The following is a 14,332-nucleotide window of genomic DNA, read 5'->3' on the forward strand; positions in this document are numbered from 1 at the left end:
GTGTAGAAACACGATGTTTGTGTTTTCCCAAACGTCTTCGGGGACGCTTCATCGATGATCAGGGTGCACGTCAGACCGACATATGATTGAGGAAAAGTGCAGAATGTATGGGCATCACCGTTCTAATTTATTTATCTAGATTAGGGTTCCGCCATTAAACCCCATTCTACTCCACTATTGATTTGCGTCGAGGAATGGCCGGCAGAGGATCCGTGGTCTTAAAAATATCTTGACATTTCGATTGCCCTGTGACTATTATGATTGAATTTTTTCTGACTGGCTGATGAATCGAGGACTGAGATAACTAGTAACCGGCTTCTAGCTCTATTGGGTCTACAAACATTGGGCATATACATTAAGGGGTACCGAGTGAGTGCTCCTCTTGCTGCGACTCACGCTAATACCCCCATGAACTCCACATCTATATTACCACCTCCAGAATCATTGCAGACAGTGATACATACACTGCAGACTATCCAACTAACCAGAATGTTTAGAGGTAGGCGGAGGGTTCTAAGCAATGATATACCCTACTGAATTGCCTCTAGTCTCCGCCGTGTGCATTGTTCTGTATGATTACTGTATGTCGAGGATCCTTGATATCCCTAGACGTCTGACATCATTCAACCTTTCAAAGTTATCACGCTTGACCAAGAGGTAAGTTTGAACATGATTGACGTCTCCACAGCAAATTGACGATGTCGGATAATACAAGGTTTCATTCTTATGGGTAAGAATTGCAAATTTTCTCAAATTATGCCACTTGTAGCTCAGGCCACTGCTCATGACAGAGTAAAAGAATCTCCCTCGTTAAGCTGTTGTATTTTTTGGTTAGTTGGATATTATTTCCCACAGTCTGAACGGCGCACTAAAATCCGAATACTATTCACAGAATCGCTACTACTTCGTTGGAACATCCATGTAAGACCTCGTCCATCGTTGCTTGTGGTGGAGATAGCTGACGAATCTATTAGATATGCGATATATGGTGCACGATGCAATTTTTTATCAACGTTTCACCTCTGACAGTGACATACCCCAGGATTCTTTTTTCCCGGTGTCGATGATAATGTAAGCAGATCTAAAGCTTCACCGTTCATCGTCTGAGTCCTTGAGTTCAGTTGTAAGGTTTTTATTCTATAGGGATGCCAAGGAAGAATGTATCATTGATTCTCTTACGTGCATCCTTTTTTCAGCTGTGAGTCATCGTACTGTGTGGCTTCTCGGTTGGACAGCACTGATCGCTTAACTCCTTGTTGTAGGTTTGACCTTCATGGCATGGCAAGGATGGACGAGTTTTATAGGCACATTGCTTGCGCAAGGCAAGTGCACGCTCACTCATTTAAAAGCTCAAATTTCCTGTACTGATGTGGTTGTTGTTTTTTTGCAGCAATTTTGCAGGTCCGATTGTATGCTTTGTATTCTACCAGCCGGAAGTTGCTCGCTTTCATGGTCCCATGCTACGTTTTGTCGGTCCTAGCATCTTTGCTCATCGTCCAGCAGGCAGAAAATCAAATCAGAGTAGGTTAGTAGGATCAAATGACATTCTTCGTATGCTCTTCGGGGGCTTATCGATCGTTAATTCAAGATCATGCGGCGATTGCTATTCCGATCCCAGGGGGCCACTTTTGCGCTGTGTCTCGTATCCCAAAGTATATTTACTCTTTTTGGATACCAACCTTTGCTTTCGACTGGCTCTTGTGTACGCTGGCCATCCGTAGGGGGTACTGGTATTTTAAAGATTTCAAGTCTTATGGTCCCCCGTCGCGGTACATCACAGGCGTTCGGATGGTGGATATCTTAGTGAGAGACTCTGGCCTTTATTTCATCGCGTACGTGAGAATAACCACGTTTTTCTCTGACACGACTCTGATGCTGATATCAAACAGAATGGCGGTGACATACCTTGTGTGCATGATTATCTGGATAGTGGATTTGGTAAGATTTCTGGGCCTTTTTTCATGGAGCATATTATCTGACATGAGAATGACATAACTGTTGACAGGATCTTTTCGACGCTCCTCTAGGGTTCTCCGTTGCAATGTCATCCACGTTGTGCAGTCGAATGATTCTCAAGGTGCACACGGATTGTTTCGAAACAGTGGTGATAGAAGACTTCGACTGTGCATGAAAATTGCCGAAATTCGGATATTGCATCAAAACTTCGTGCGAGACCCTTTTCCTTTGTGTTATTCGGGCAGTTAAACTCACATAGATGAAAAAATAGTCTTTAGGAACGTGGACCACGAGTTCACAATCACTCCATTTTGGTACCCTAATAGAAGGCATCAGCACGTAGGAACTTCAAAGTTGGACGTATACGCGAATCGCCTAGCGGTAGAAGTTTCGATGTCTTATTCTCGGATGCCACCTGGCGGAGCCTTCCGGAAACCACCGACTCGCCGAGGGCGTTTAAACTTTATTAGTACATATTACTAGAACATTTCAATGGGTATACATATTATCCAAAAGCATAACTCCGCACCTTTAGTCAATTTATATCACATCTGTGGGGTTTCATTCACGATTATAGCATAGGGATCAATGATTTGAGGGTTATCGACGTCTTATGAGAGGGATGAATGCGACGTTCCCGGGGTAGATGGGGTCGGGTTATGGCCAAGATTTGTAAGAGCTATTTTGCTGGCCACAATGACGTGGGAGCCATTGACTGGGGGCGTTTAATAGTTCACATCCCCCACAGGGATTACAGACACAGTGCTGACTATTGGCACCATGTAGAAATTGAACTCGCTCAATGGGGATTCCACTGAGTTGTATTCCGGGACGAGCAGAGCGATGGAGTAGACAGTCAGAACGAGAACATATGTCGCCGAGGATTCTGCAAGTATGGTCACGATGTGGGAGTACCGCATTTTAGTCCTAGAAATCGAAGAGCATTTTGTCATGTAACTGTGTGAATTAGATACCCGATGGGAAGTGCGGTGGGGGAAGTGTCCGACGATGCTGGTACGAGTGACATGGAACTAGCCAATTTACACCAATACAACGCTTTCCTGGGTGGGGGCGACAGAGAAGCCTGAAACAGTTATTCGCATGGAAAGATAAACAACGATTATGTGCAGCACTTGCCTGGAAAGATGAGGTAATTCCTTTAATATTCCTTCTGTTGCAAAATTAGAATAAAATTGGGGGGCAAAGAAATATAGACGCACCGAGAAAAAAGGAGTCAAACGAAAGTTGCAAAAAAGAGACGATGATTCCATCGATAAGGATTCGGGCGGAGCTTGAATTTGGTTAGGGGTTCACTTCAGCGATTTGTCATTATATTGCAATTGACGAAGCATAAGTTTCTGAAAGTCAGCCTCTGACAGAAAAACACGCGTGTCTGCCTTTATTTTCTGTTGGAATGGGTAAATTCTGACGCGGATGCGCGATATGTGTTGTGTGAACGCAGGGCGTGATCCTGCTAATGCTAGCAGCTTAAAGGCTACCGCTTCTTCTGCTACTCGCTTTCACACTTCATTATACTGATCATGTTATGAGATGGATATCTAAGCCAAAACAATCTCTTTCCACACTCTTCCAGGAGGAAGAATAACGTCCATACAGTCGTTATATATAAACCCGATTCCCCGTCTCTCCGCTATGACCTTGTCTTCTCCGACCCAGGCGATTAACATGGCCCAATAATACGGTCGCTTATGTTTGATCGTATCGTTAAAGTATCCATCATACTTGTCCATGCTTGAGAGGAGGATAAGCTCATGCGGCCCTTTCACCGTTTGCATTGACCTTGGGTTGTCTAGCTTAACCCCACCGCATTGCTTACCTCTTTGCCCTCTAAGAGAGTAGACCATTGCCATTTCCAGCTCAGATCCTGCAGGAGGTTTTTTCAAGGCTTCGACCACGACTGTGAACGCGAAGAAGTGGAGGAAGTGATATTTGCGTTTGGTCAACTCTGATTTGATGATCTCCTCACGGCGAGGATCATCCAGGGTCGGTTGTGTTTGAAGACCATCAAGAAAAGAAGGTCTAATGCGACCGTATGGGTCGCTGGGGGTCGGACGGTACGCAATGGTATGTTCGTCTGGCGCTCCGTGGGTCTCCTCATTTGATAGATCCCAAACTAGTTCCAAGCTCGCTGTTCCTGGGCTTCGTTTATACCAAATTATATATGTTTTCGTCTTCAGCCATGTATTGGTTGAGTTAGCGTCATAACAGAAGCGCGCATAGCCGTCTTTAATTCCATTCCAACCTGCCCATGACCAACTTGGAAAGTCCTCTTGGCGAACAGGCCGCGTGGTTGCTCGAGGAAAGTTATCCCAGCTTAAAATGCTGATATCGAATGACGATGTAAATAGGCCTTCCAGAATGCCCGACTTTGCCTGGCGTGAGACGTATTGAAGAATTCCAGTAAATCCATGGATAGTATCGGTTATTTTGGTGAGCTTTCGAGGTGCATACCGGAAAAGATGAAAGATGCACGAAGCGAGAGGGTGCTTATCGTTGTCCTCCGCAAACATGATTTCCCCTCCTGACGAGAGAACTTTATTGATAGCAGTGGGAAAACAATCATATAGAGTATCTTCAGTCCAACAGTTAGATCGACATCGAAAGAATACTCGATCTTCGGTGAACACCAAAGTGCGGTGGGATAATACGAGCTCCTGCATACTGATAGTGTTTTTTCGTTAGAACGAGAGATTTATAGAAATACACGAGGAAGAATATACGAACGTCCACGCGCGCTTAGAATGGGTTCCCGTCATCGCATTGTATACCCCATTGATTATCGTCATATTTATTCCAGGCAAAACTTCGAACACTTCCTGATACACGTCCCTTGAATCAGGATGTACACCAGGGAGTCCTGCATTGAAGTCGGATCCATAACTGGCGATGATGGTGCATAGAGAGCATTGATATACGAGATCCATGTGTGAGACGCCGTCCAACATATCTTCGTTGTTGTCCTGAATGAGACAGAGACTGTCAACCCATAGGTACCTCTGTCCAATCATCTGGACCAAGTCCATTGCATCCCGTACCGTCACAGGAACCTTATCACGATGGTCCTTGAATGCCCCTTTCTGTGTCAAGATATCGAGTGTACCCTGCTCGAGCCGTATGAGGGGGCTGACTGGCCCCCAGACGTAACTCAAAGCTAGATACTGATCGCCGGGTTTCGCTTCAACGATGCACTGATCCAGCGTATCGATGAGCCGCAGGATCTTCACACCGTTTGGATTCTCTGCCGTCTTTATAACGTCGTTCCTGGGCCTGCATTTCTCTCCATGGTGCTCTTCGCACAAGCTGATCCATTTCCTCATCAGCGCAGGGTCGATGGTGTCCTTCACTATTCGGGCGGATCCATGGGGGGATGTAGCAGTGTCCTCGTTCAAAAAGGACAGATTACTTCCATCGGTCTCAAAAAAGAATCCACCTTGCTCTCTCCATTCAATAGATGCAGGTCCCGTCTGGTACAAGTAGGCAAGCCCCGAGTTGTCAATGTAGGATTGGATCAAGATGCAGAAGGGGCATTTAGGATGCTTCGTTGCTCGTTTCTTGACTTGTTCCCATGTCCCAAGTGAGTATTCCAAGGGTTTACGGTTGTTCGTATTAGCGAGGTTGATTTGCCTGCAGACGTTGCATAACGGGGCGAGCTTTGCGTGCTGATTTTCAGTAGAGTATCAGAGCCTTTCATTCATTTAGATATCCTAGTTATAGTTTACCTTGGGCATATTGCTCTCGTATCTCTTTTGGTTAACAGCGAGTGGGGGAAAGAGATGCCAGCGAGACCCACCTCTTCGGTATGTTGGCAGCTTATAACATACGTCGTTTACTATTACTAAATCATATGCCACTTTAGGAGCTCAACTCTCTCACCAGCCTGAGGGCTAATTTTAGTAATTTTACCCTGTGTGACACTGCCACGGTGTTTTGACTTCGCGGCGGTACTTTCGCGATTACCACATCTCTGTAACCTATTGAAAGTACGGAGAGAAAAATTCGGATCATATATCTTTAAGTTCCTATTAAGTGTTGGACTTCAACTTCTCCTGACACAGGTAACAAATTAACGAGTCAATGTGGTCTCTGCCTTCGCCAATAGAAAGATGATTGTTATATCGGGAAATTAACAACAACACTTCATAAATTACAAGTCATAATTAATTTTATTAAAATCCTATTGAAATGTCTTCAATGAGTCGGATGCCTATTATAATTAATTGACAGTGGTCTTTCAGGTATAGTCAAGCCGGATTGAAGCGGGAGTCGCATATAGACTCTTGATTTATTTCCCTCACCTGCGCCTGATCTCGACTGCCAGCACCATTTGTACCCTCCTGATGGGCACTCAAACAGCTATCCCGTTGAGATTCAAAGTTGAAACCGGTAATGTGAGTGATCGTTCCGCTTGATTTAATGTCACGGGTGCTCGAGAGAGCAAGCCTGGCGACCATGACGGTCGGCGCCATACCCTGACAATATATCAGATTTCTACTACTAGTCGGGTACGTTTCACTGAAACTTACTGATGAAAATATCACCAGGGTCTGGGTGTAATATTCAGCTTGAATCAACGGGGACTCTAACGTGTAGAACACGGGGATGACCTCGGTCAAGGCGAGCAGAAGGAGAGTCAGGGCGTATATCGCAGATGACTCCACAATAGTCGATACGATTCTGCTATATGCCTTGTGTGCATGTGTCTCATGGTTGTTTGAGACTATGACGATTCGGTACGCTATGAGAGATGTCGCAGATACGGTTGTTGCCAGTGATATGAATGTGAGGGATGTTATAATGTTATTTGTGAGCGTTGCGTCTGCCCAGCTGGTGAGGTGAGTGCCCAACGAGCTCAAAACCGTGGCCGTAATTACAAGGCCTTCGGGTACTTCGTAAGAACAAAAGGTGAATTGATTCTATGATGTGTTACGTACCTGTTTCCGCCAGTAAAAGTATGAGCGGTAAAATAATCATTTTAAAAGATCCTCCCCAAAGATGATAGCATCTCCAAATCTGTGAGAAACCTTTAAACAACAAGTATCCATAAGACCTAAGAAACGGGACATACCAGCAGCCCGTCTGCCAAGACAAATGATGCGTACAGAAGAAATGAGTTTAATCCTTCCATCCATGGTATGGTCGTCAAAGCCGATAAAAAGATAGACGTCCGTGTATCCCCGTGGGACACGACAGACCAGTTAATGATATACCATCCGGTGATAAAAGACACGAAACAAAAAAGGTATAGCAAAGATATGACAGACATTACGAGGCGTTTGTTCCTGTGAGTCGATGTCTTTTTTGCTTGGGATGTTGTATGTACATCACAGTTTGGGAAGGGTAGTATGGAAACGTACTGTAGAGGAACATGGCACCAACATAAACCATTGTATATATCCCTTCACAAAGATGAGCCTGTCATTTATGCATGTTATTGCGAGTGCTTCTCTTACCCATTAAATAGTTGACTAGCATCGAGCTGTTTAAGATGGCGCTGAGTATGTGGTTCTTCGTCTTGATTGGAAAGGATTTGTTGGTAGATGCCATGCTTGGCTACGATGGATTCAAAATTGAAAAGAAGACTCTGTTTATATGCACACATATATACGTGGTTGAGACGCTGGATCAAAGCGCCCGGGCACAGTCAAAAGACCGTAAAACTTTGTTCGTTGGCATGCAACCTCTTGCGATGCTTTAGAACGCTTCATGTTTAGTCTGTTTTGGCGAATGTGATGTGTATAAACATATATTTATACTTGTGAGGCTATTGTGCAGCCGAGAATATTAATACACCAACAGATTGACGCATAATTATGCCAAACTCTCGTTGCAGATGTTCTAGAGTCAAATCTTGCTACACCGGAACTCTAGGAGTTGTGTTTAAAAACATAACTATACGATGGTTTTCAATAGATAGCCTCAATCAACATAACTAACAGGACCTACAGACATTGGGCTGTATCAGTTTTCGCTACCAGTTTTTTGGGAGGCCATTGACCACGGATCATTGGCATCTTACTCCAAAACGTTCTACGCCACGTATAGGCTAATCTGGTAAAGTTGAAGGTTAAGTGACGGATCACTGATTCTATCTTAAGCGCCGTGCCAGAGTAATCAGGAGTAATCACAGGAGGGACCTAACGGTCATCAAAACAGCGAAGAGACTTAGACGGCACGGTGCGGGTGGACTGCGCCGCACGGGCAGATATCTTGAGTCATTATAATGAATCACTCAGTGTTCCTTTAGTCCTAATCACCAGTGAGGTTGGCAGCATGTGAAATAGAGTTCCAGCACACTACTTTTTACTATTGTTTAACAATTCACGATTTTCTCGTATTAACGACTTGATTAAAACCGTGCAGCAAATGGATGGAAAAAGGTGTGGATCCAGACCTGTATAAAAAGTAGTCGTTATATCGAATTCTTCATATACAGAAATGATCACAAACATACGTTCCTCGCATTTTGGGAGGGTACAATCCATGACGAGTACAAGGTGGTCATTTCGACGTGGTTGGTTGTTGTGGTGATTTTACAGACCCTAAAAAGGATTACTCACCGGCTTTCATCGGTAGCCTGACAGACCTGTAAACTTTCAGGCTCTGATGGGGCTCTCATTTCCCTTACAGGTTCGAAGGCAGAGTGTTGTGAAGACATTCTGCTGGATGTCACTGGCTCAGGATGAAGGGAACCATCTTTATAGTTATTTATCCAGGTTTTTAGAGTCTAACTAATTATACAAAATGCTACTCTGTGTGGTGCTATTGGCGGGTCTGAGATCGTCGACTTGATCATATTCCTTCAGTGTGTGGTACACGTACGCCGCAAAGGCGGGTAGGGTTGATTATTGGTCCCTGAGTTGTCGGATTAGATCCCAGCTTTCTCTATCGTTGGTGAAGAACCATTCAGTTTGAGGAGCTGTGTTGGCGAGCAACTGCAGAAATTTCATGCGTTTATCCATGAGTGAAGCGGGTACGTGTTTGCATAGGAAGAGGGCGCGTAGTTCATCTTCAATCGACTTCCGATTTGCAGAATCTACATAGACGGTTGTGTCGTGGAATCTTAGAATGCCGACGTTCCGTGTGTCTCAGTTTCTCTACGGCAAGGGTATGTGTTGAACAGAGAAGTCAAGCGAGTGCTGCGCGGTGCGCAGGTATGGACACCAAAATCAGACAAGCACGTAGTCGGACCACTTTATCCAGCGTAGGGGGTTGGTTATCCTTCACTCTCCCGTGTAGTAGGGGAACCCTTGGACTGCTCTCAATCTCGTCTAAGAGAGCCAAGGCGCATGGGTTTTTCACCCTTTTGATGAGGTGGTTTACGGCGTGGACATTGCTGACGTCTTGGGGCGTGATAACAACTGGCGAAGGAAGCGAGTTGAGGACACGAGCGACATCCTCCAATCCAGCACGAACGTCCCTTGCGGAGGAGGGTCTGAGAATCTAGCCGTGTTGCATGTACCAATCTCTCCTCCGGAGCTTCCAGTAAATAAGTCAAGAATTTCAGGGCCAGGATAATTGTCCTGTATGCAATGGGAAGGACACCCGTTTAAGTAAACAGGGGAGCGTTCATACACCTCGGATCTAGACCCAAGACTCTTCTGGATATATGCGGTAAAGCATGACTTTGGAGAACGAGAACGCACCGAAAACCGAGAGACGAGCAAACGAACGGGAAGTGAGAAGATGCGATATCACGAGAGTATAGTTACAACGTTCTAGAATACCGAAATAACGATGAATGAAATGAAATGGAATATGTCAAATGTACATGGTAAAACGCTGGAATAAGGAATCAAGAGGATGAAATACAGAACAAAAAAAGAACAAATGCGACGAAGAAAACGCGACAGGGGTAACCCATTTCTAAAGCAACACTGCTATAATGGCGCGAGAGACCACCAAAACACCTTGAAAGAAGAAAATAGATATGAAAAAAAACGCACTCGCTCTCAGTCGGCTGCAGCCGTCTTAATCTCCCAGACACCCCTGGGGCCCCTCACCAACCCCTCAAACCAAAACTTCTTGCCCAGGAAATCGACTTGTATAATACCCCTCTTGACCACCTCCCCAACCCGCTCGCGGCCCTTGGCCTGTACACCGCCCCATGCACCATCAGCCCACACACTCCTCTCCCGCTCCTCCCGCTCGCGCTCTTCGGGCGTCATACCTTCCCCTTCACCATACGCCCGCACGCGCTCCTCGAACGCCCGCGCGATCTCCCGCCGCTCCTCGGGCCCAAGCACGTCGTTCCAGTAGTGCCGCCCGCGGATGCTGACGTGCAGCTGCCGGTGCATTTGCTCGAGCACGTCGCCGACGAGCACGCCGTTCGGCCGTGACTCGTGAATGTCGATGTACCAGGGCAATTTGGGGTGCATGAGCCGCATGAAGGGTGTCGCGGGCCGCGTGGCGAGTTGGAGGAGGTCGATGGGGTTGTGTGGGCGTGAGAGGCGGAAGAATTTGAGGTTGGGTGGGGAGAGGGAATGTGGATTTGGTGGTGCGCGGAGGGAGAAGGATAGTGCAGGGGAAACATCGGTTAGGTCGAAGAGCGGGTGGATTTGGCGACGGATAGGGTCGTGGAATTCTATGATTACGATGTTTTAAGTATTGGTGAAAAGAAGCGTGTAATGAACAGATAACACACCTTTTACCGTTGACCGGCTCCTCCCCAAGCCCCCCATAGCGCCCATAGCCATCGTCACAGCGGGGATTAGACCAGGGCGCGGGTTATAATCCGCCCTCCAATCCCTCGGCCGTTTCGCAAGATTATTCTCGTCGAATATGTCGCCCTGCGCGTAGTCAGGGGTGCCGTTATCGAGATGCGCATTGGGCGCCCACGGCGAGTACTGCTGCCCGCGATATTGATTCTTGTTCCCCCATGACGACGAGCGATGCAAAGACGGTCTGCGATGCGGTTGCGTTGGACCATGCGAGCTCGACCTCTTCATCGCCGACCCCCCACCGAGATCCCAACCCAAAAGCTCCCAAGAATCCCAATCATCACCATACTCCCCGCTCTTGCGGTGCTTTTTCTTCTTCTCTTTCTTTAGCTCTTTGAGGTGCCGTTCCTCAGCATCCCAGTCCCAGTCCCATTTCCCGCGTCCGTCCCATCCCATTGCTTCCCATGCCCTCCGGTTGTCTCCCCACCCTCCACCTCCACCTCCGCCTCCGCCACCTTCACGTCGTCCAAACCATCCATCAGCTATCGGCTGCCCAACCGACGAGTCAAACGGCGTCCCGGGCGCAGCATACGGCGAGTGCGGCTGCGACGGTCCAGCAGCTGCGCCTGGGAACGCAGGGTGCGGGGATGCAGTGTACCCGCCGGCCCACTGGCCACCGCCGCCACTTCCTATTCCCCACGGGTTCCCTGGTGCTGCGCCGGCGGATGCGAGGGGTGGTGGGCCCCACACGGGTGGTCCGGCGGAAGCGTAGCCGCCGTAGGGCCACCCACCCACGGGGGCGCTGTGCGGAGGTGTTGGATAGAGAGATGCGGGCTGGGGAGACCACGGACTGAGGTGTACGGGGTGCGCGGGGTAGGGTGTGTGTCCAGGAGGTGCCCAGGGTGACGAGCTAGTGGTTCAATGTAAGTAATTAGCTATACAACGAGGAAAGACGGGTGAAAGCGAGAGATGGGGATTTAGAAATGCAGGAAGGATTTGAGGTACGTACTGTGGGTTCCCTCCTCCTCCGCCGCTGGCTCCCGGGAACGCATCGAAGAACCCTGGATCGCCGCCGTTAGTCGCTCCGTTAGGCGGGGGGTAGAAAGGCTGGTTGGTGTCGACCAGCGGGGGCATGTTGCGGGTGTCGTCTGAATCTGGGGGTGTGAACATGGGGTGTCGTTGATATAGCGTCGCAGCGGATTACGAGAAGGAAGACCGTGCGATAGCTGGGTAGGCGGTACTACTTAGATGAGGTGGGATGACGCAGGTCGTCGAAAGGAAGCTTGCTATGTGCGTATGCGTGCAGAACGGAGTAAATGAGCTTGAATCCGAAATGAAGGGGGATGGAATCAGATGGCCGGGGGTATAAGAATAATTTGGGTTGGGTAGTATCCAGGATTCAGAAGAGTCAAGTCATCGCACAGCTCCTGGCTGACAACGACATAAGAAAAGACAACATAAGAAGAGCGCGAAATGTCGTCGCCCCCTTGTTTGTCCCTGCTTGTACGCCCCGATTATCATCGCCTCGTGATGGATCGAGCCTGACAACTTTGTTTTCTTCCATTCTCACCTCACTGCTTTGTACGTTTAATCGCAACCGCTGCAATTCCATATATACGTGTCCTGAATTTTTCTCGCTTATTTTGACGGGTAAGTTGAAGTACATCCGTTAACCACACAGTCATCTGACTGGCCTTTAGTCTTAATATGGGACCAAGGAAATACGACTCGGAGTCCTTGTTCTTTTGAAGTGGTTCCTGGTAGGCGGAAAAAATAGAGCGTTCGGGAAATTTCTTGTCTATTTAAATGCTTACCCAGTGTCTATACACTCACGCCAAAATGAGTGGCCTTGTCCTCGCATTGGATTCTCTTCATTTTGTGGATTCCATATCAAAGTAAGAGCGAGCATGCCATTTACATCATCGCCCACAAATCCTACGTGTATACAATTACATTCGACAGCAATTATGCGTATCTTTGTTGTATTTTTATTTCCCTCGTACCACCCCAACGATCTCTCAACGCCATATGACGACAGCGTTATCGTGCTTCGAAACCATGCACAACCCACAGAGTATATCTGTAGTGAATGGCTGCGATACAGACATGCAACACGCATCAGAGCAATCCGAAAGAGGGCGGAGCGTAAAGAAAATTAAGAAGGAAACAGGTATCCCGCAATCTCATTGAAGATTCCGTGACCTTATACAATGGTAAGCCAGAGTTTAATCCTCTGCGGCTATTGAAACAAGATATCTTAACATCACACAAGAACAGCGTACATATACTGTAACAGCTCTGGTGCAATGTATGTATCATGATCTCACAGACTCAGAGAGGATATAGACCTCGTCAACAAAGTGGGATTGAATGCGGATATAACGACGAGGGCTGTACCTTGTTTTGACGCTGGGAGATGTCGGAAAGTCAGAGAACGAGTGACGCGGCAGGTCGTGCAGCAGGCGAGGCGGAGGCACCGTCATGAGGCGTGGTATAAGCATGAGCGGAGGTTACAGTGCCAAACACAAACACAAACACAAACACGCATTTGTGTCCATCAACAATGTATCCTCTGCTACTTTACCTCCTACTAGACGGTTAGCCAGGAGCCAGAAGCGATTTCGCATCGCCATCAATCGATTATAGCCCATATATTCGATAGGCGCTGGGTGGGCGTTGTAGGCAGAGATATGAGGAGGGTGTATGCACGGCCGTTTGTCTTCAGCTGGGAGAGGCGAATAGATGTGTGAGAGGAGAGGAGAGGACAGATCGTTATAAGCTAGAAAGGGGAGGTGTCAGGCGAGTGCACGAATGGGCAAATGGGCGTGGGTGACGGTGAGGCGTCAAAGTGATGGGGATGCGTACAACAGAAGGTCCACGGTGTGATAGATGGGGTAAAGTAAATCAGAGAACATACGATTTCATCCATTCCCGCGAATATGTTATATCGATAAGTCATCCGATCCCAACAAGCTGCGAACGAGATTGTCCCGTATCAGGAAAAGAATGGGAATCTATGTAAGTGGGACATTCGGTTCGAGGTGAAAAGGACACGTACCTTGTCTCCAAGAACATTCACCAATCAACAAATAATATACATCTTTGCAACGGGGCATACATGCGCCCTTTCCTCCGCATGGATTGAGAATCGACTGACGACAAGGTTCTGCTGCAGGAAACATTTGACAAAGTGCTCTACGCACCCCACCCCGCGCTCGATCACCGATTTTTTCAATCGCGCTTGCTGAAAACGAAACCCATCAATGAGATCGCGCATATATTGGAAACATAAGATGCGACGCACACTACAACGGTTGTGGGTTTCTCCTATTACAGTATTTCAGTAAGCCTTGTCGGCCTGGAGGGATAGAGACATCAGACGCTCACTCAAGTCTTGGGTACGTGTCACGATGAAGATGGTCGGAGAAGCAGCGCTGGCACCTGCACCTGCTTGAAGGCAGAGAGGTCCATCATCAAGTGCATACCCAAACCACAACACGGCTTCGTCTGCCAATCCTTTGGTCTCAACACCGATGTCCAAGTCCTGATTCGCGTCAAACATACGCCCATCGACTTCGTGAACCATACTCGTAACTCACGGTGAATGGAAGTCGACCTGAATGATGAAATCCCAGATTTCCCTGTTCAAGTGACACGCAGAAGACTTTGGAGGTCTGAAATGACGATGACGGGAGCAT

At 47.5% G+C, this 14,332-nt stretch overlaps 4 protein-coding genes across 4 annotated transcripts; all 4 read right to left on the bottom strand.

Annotated features, from left to right (window-relative positions):
* Positions 1-3,515: 3,515 nt before the first annotated feature.
* On the bottom strand, positions 3,516-5,705 carry JR316_0012010 (uncharacterized protein; the record flags this gene model as incomplete). The annotated part of the gene is made up of 3 exons (XM_047897651.1): positions 3,516-4,638; positions 4,702-5,636; positions 5,697-5,705. 3 exons carry the CDS (start codon positions 5,703-5,705, stop codon positions 3,516-3,518), a joined length of 2,067 nt encoding a protein of 688 aa, XP_047744060.1.
* A 513-nt stretch (positions 5,706-6,218) lies between these two features.
* JR316_0012011 (uncharacterized protein) lies at positions 6,219-6,948 on the bottom strand (the record flags this gene model as incomplete). The annotated part of the gene is made up of 3 exons (XM_047897652.1): positions 6,219-6,446; positions 6,501-6,853; positions 6,909-6,948. 3 exons carry the CDS (start codon positions 6,946-6,948, stop codon positions 6,219-6,221), a joined length of 621 nt encoding a protein of 206 aa, XP_047744061.1.
* A 2,154-nt stretch (positions 6,949-9,102) lies between these two features.
* JR316_0012012 (uncharacterized protein) lies at positions 9,103-11,804 on the bottom strand (the record flags this gene model as incomplete). The annotated part of the gene is made up of 4 exons (XM_047897653.1): positions 9,103-9,409; positions 9,982-10,558; positions 10,619-11,544; positions 11,644-11,804. 4 exons carry the CDS (start codon positions 11,802-11,804, stop codon positions 9,103-9,105), a joined length of 1,971 nt encoding a protein of 656 aa, XP_047744062.1.
* Positions 11,805-13,974: 2,170 nt separating this feature from the next.
* JR316_0012013 (uncharacterized protein) lies at positions 13,975-14,332 on the bottom strand (the record flags this gene model as incomplete). The annotated part of the gene is made up of 2 exons (XM_047897654.1): positions 13,975-14,178; positions 14,234-14,332. The coding sequence occupies 2 exons, from the start codon at positions 14,330-14,332 to the stop codon at positions 13,975-13,977; spliced, it is 303 nt and encodes a 100-aa protein (XP_047744063.1).

This window comes from Psilocybe cubensis, chromosome 11 (genome assembly GCF_017499595.1).
Source record: "Psilocybe cubensis strain MGC-MH-2018 chromosome 11, whole genome shotgun sequence".
Taxonomy (NCBI): Eukaryota; Fungi; Basidiomycota; class Agaricomycetes; order Agaricales; family Agrocybaceae; genus Psilocybe; species Psilocybe cubensis.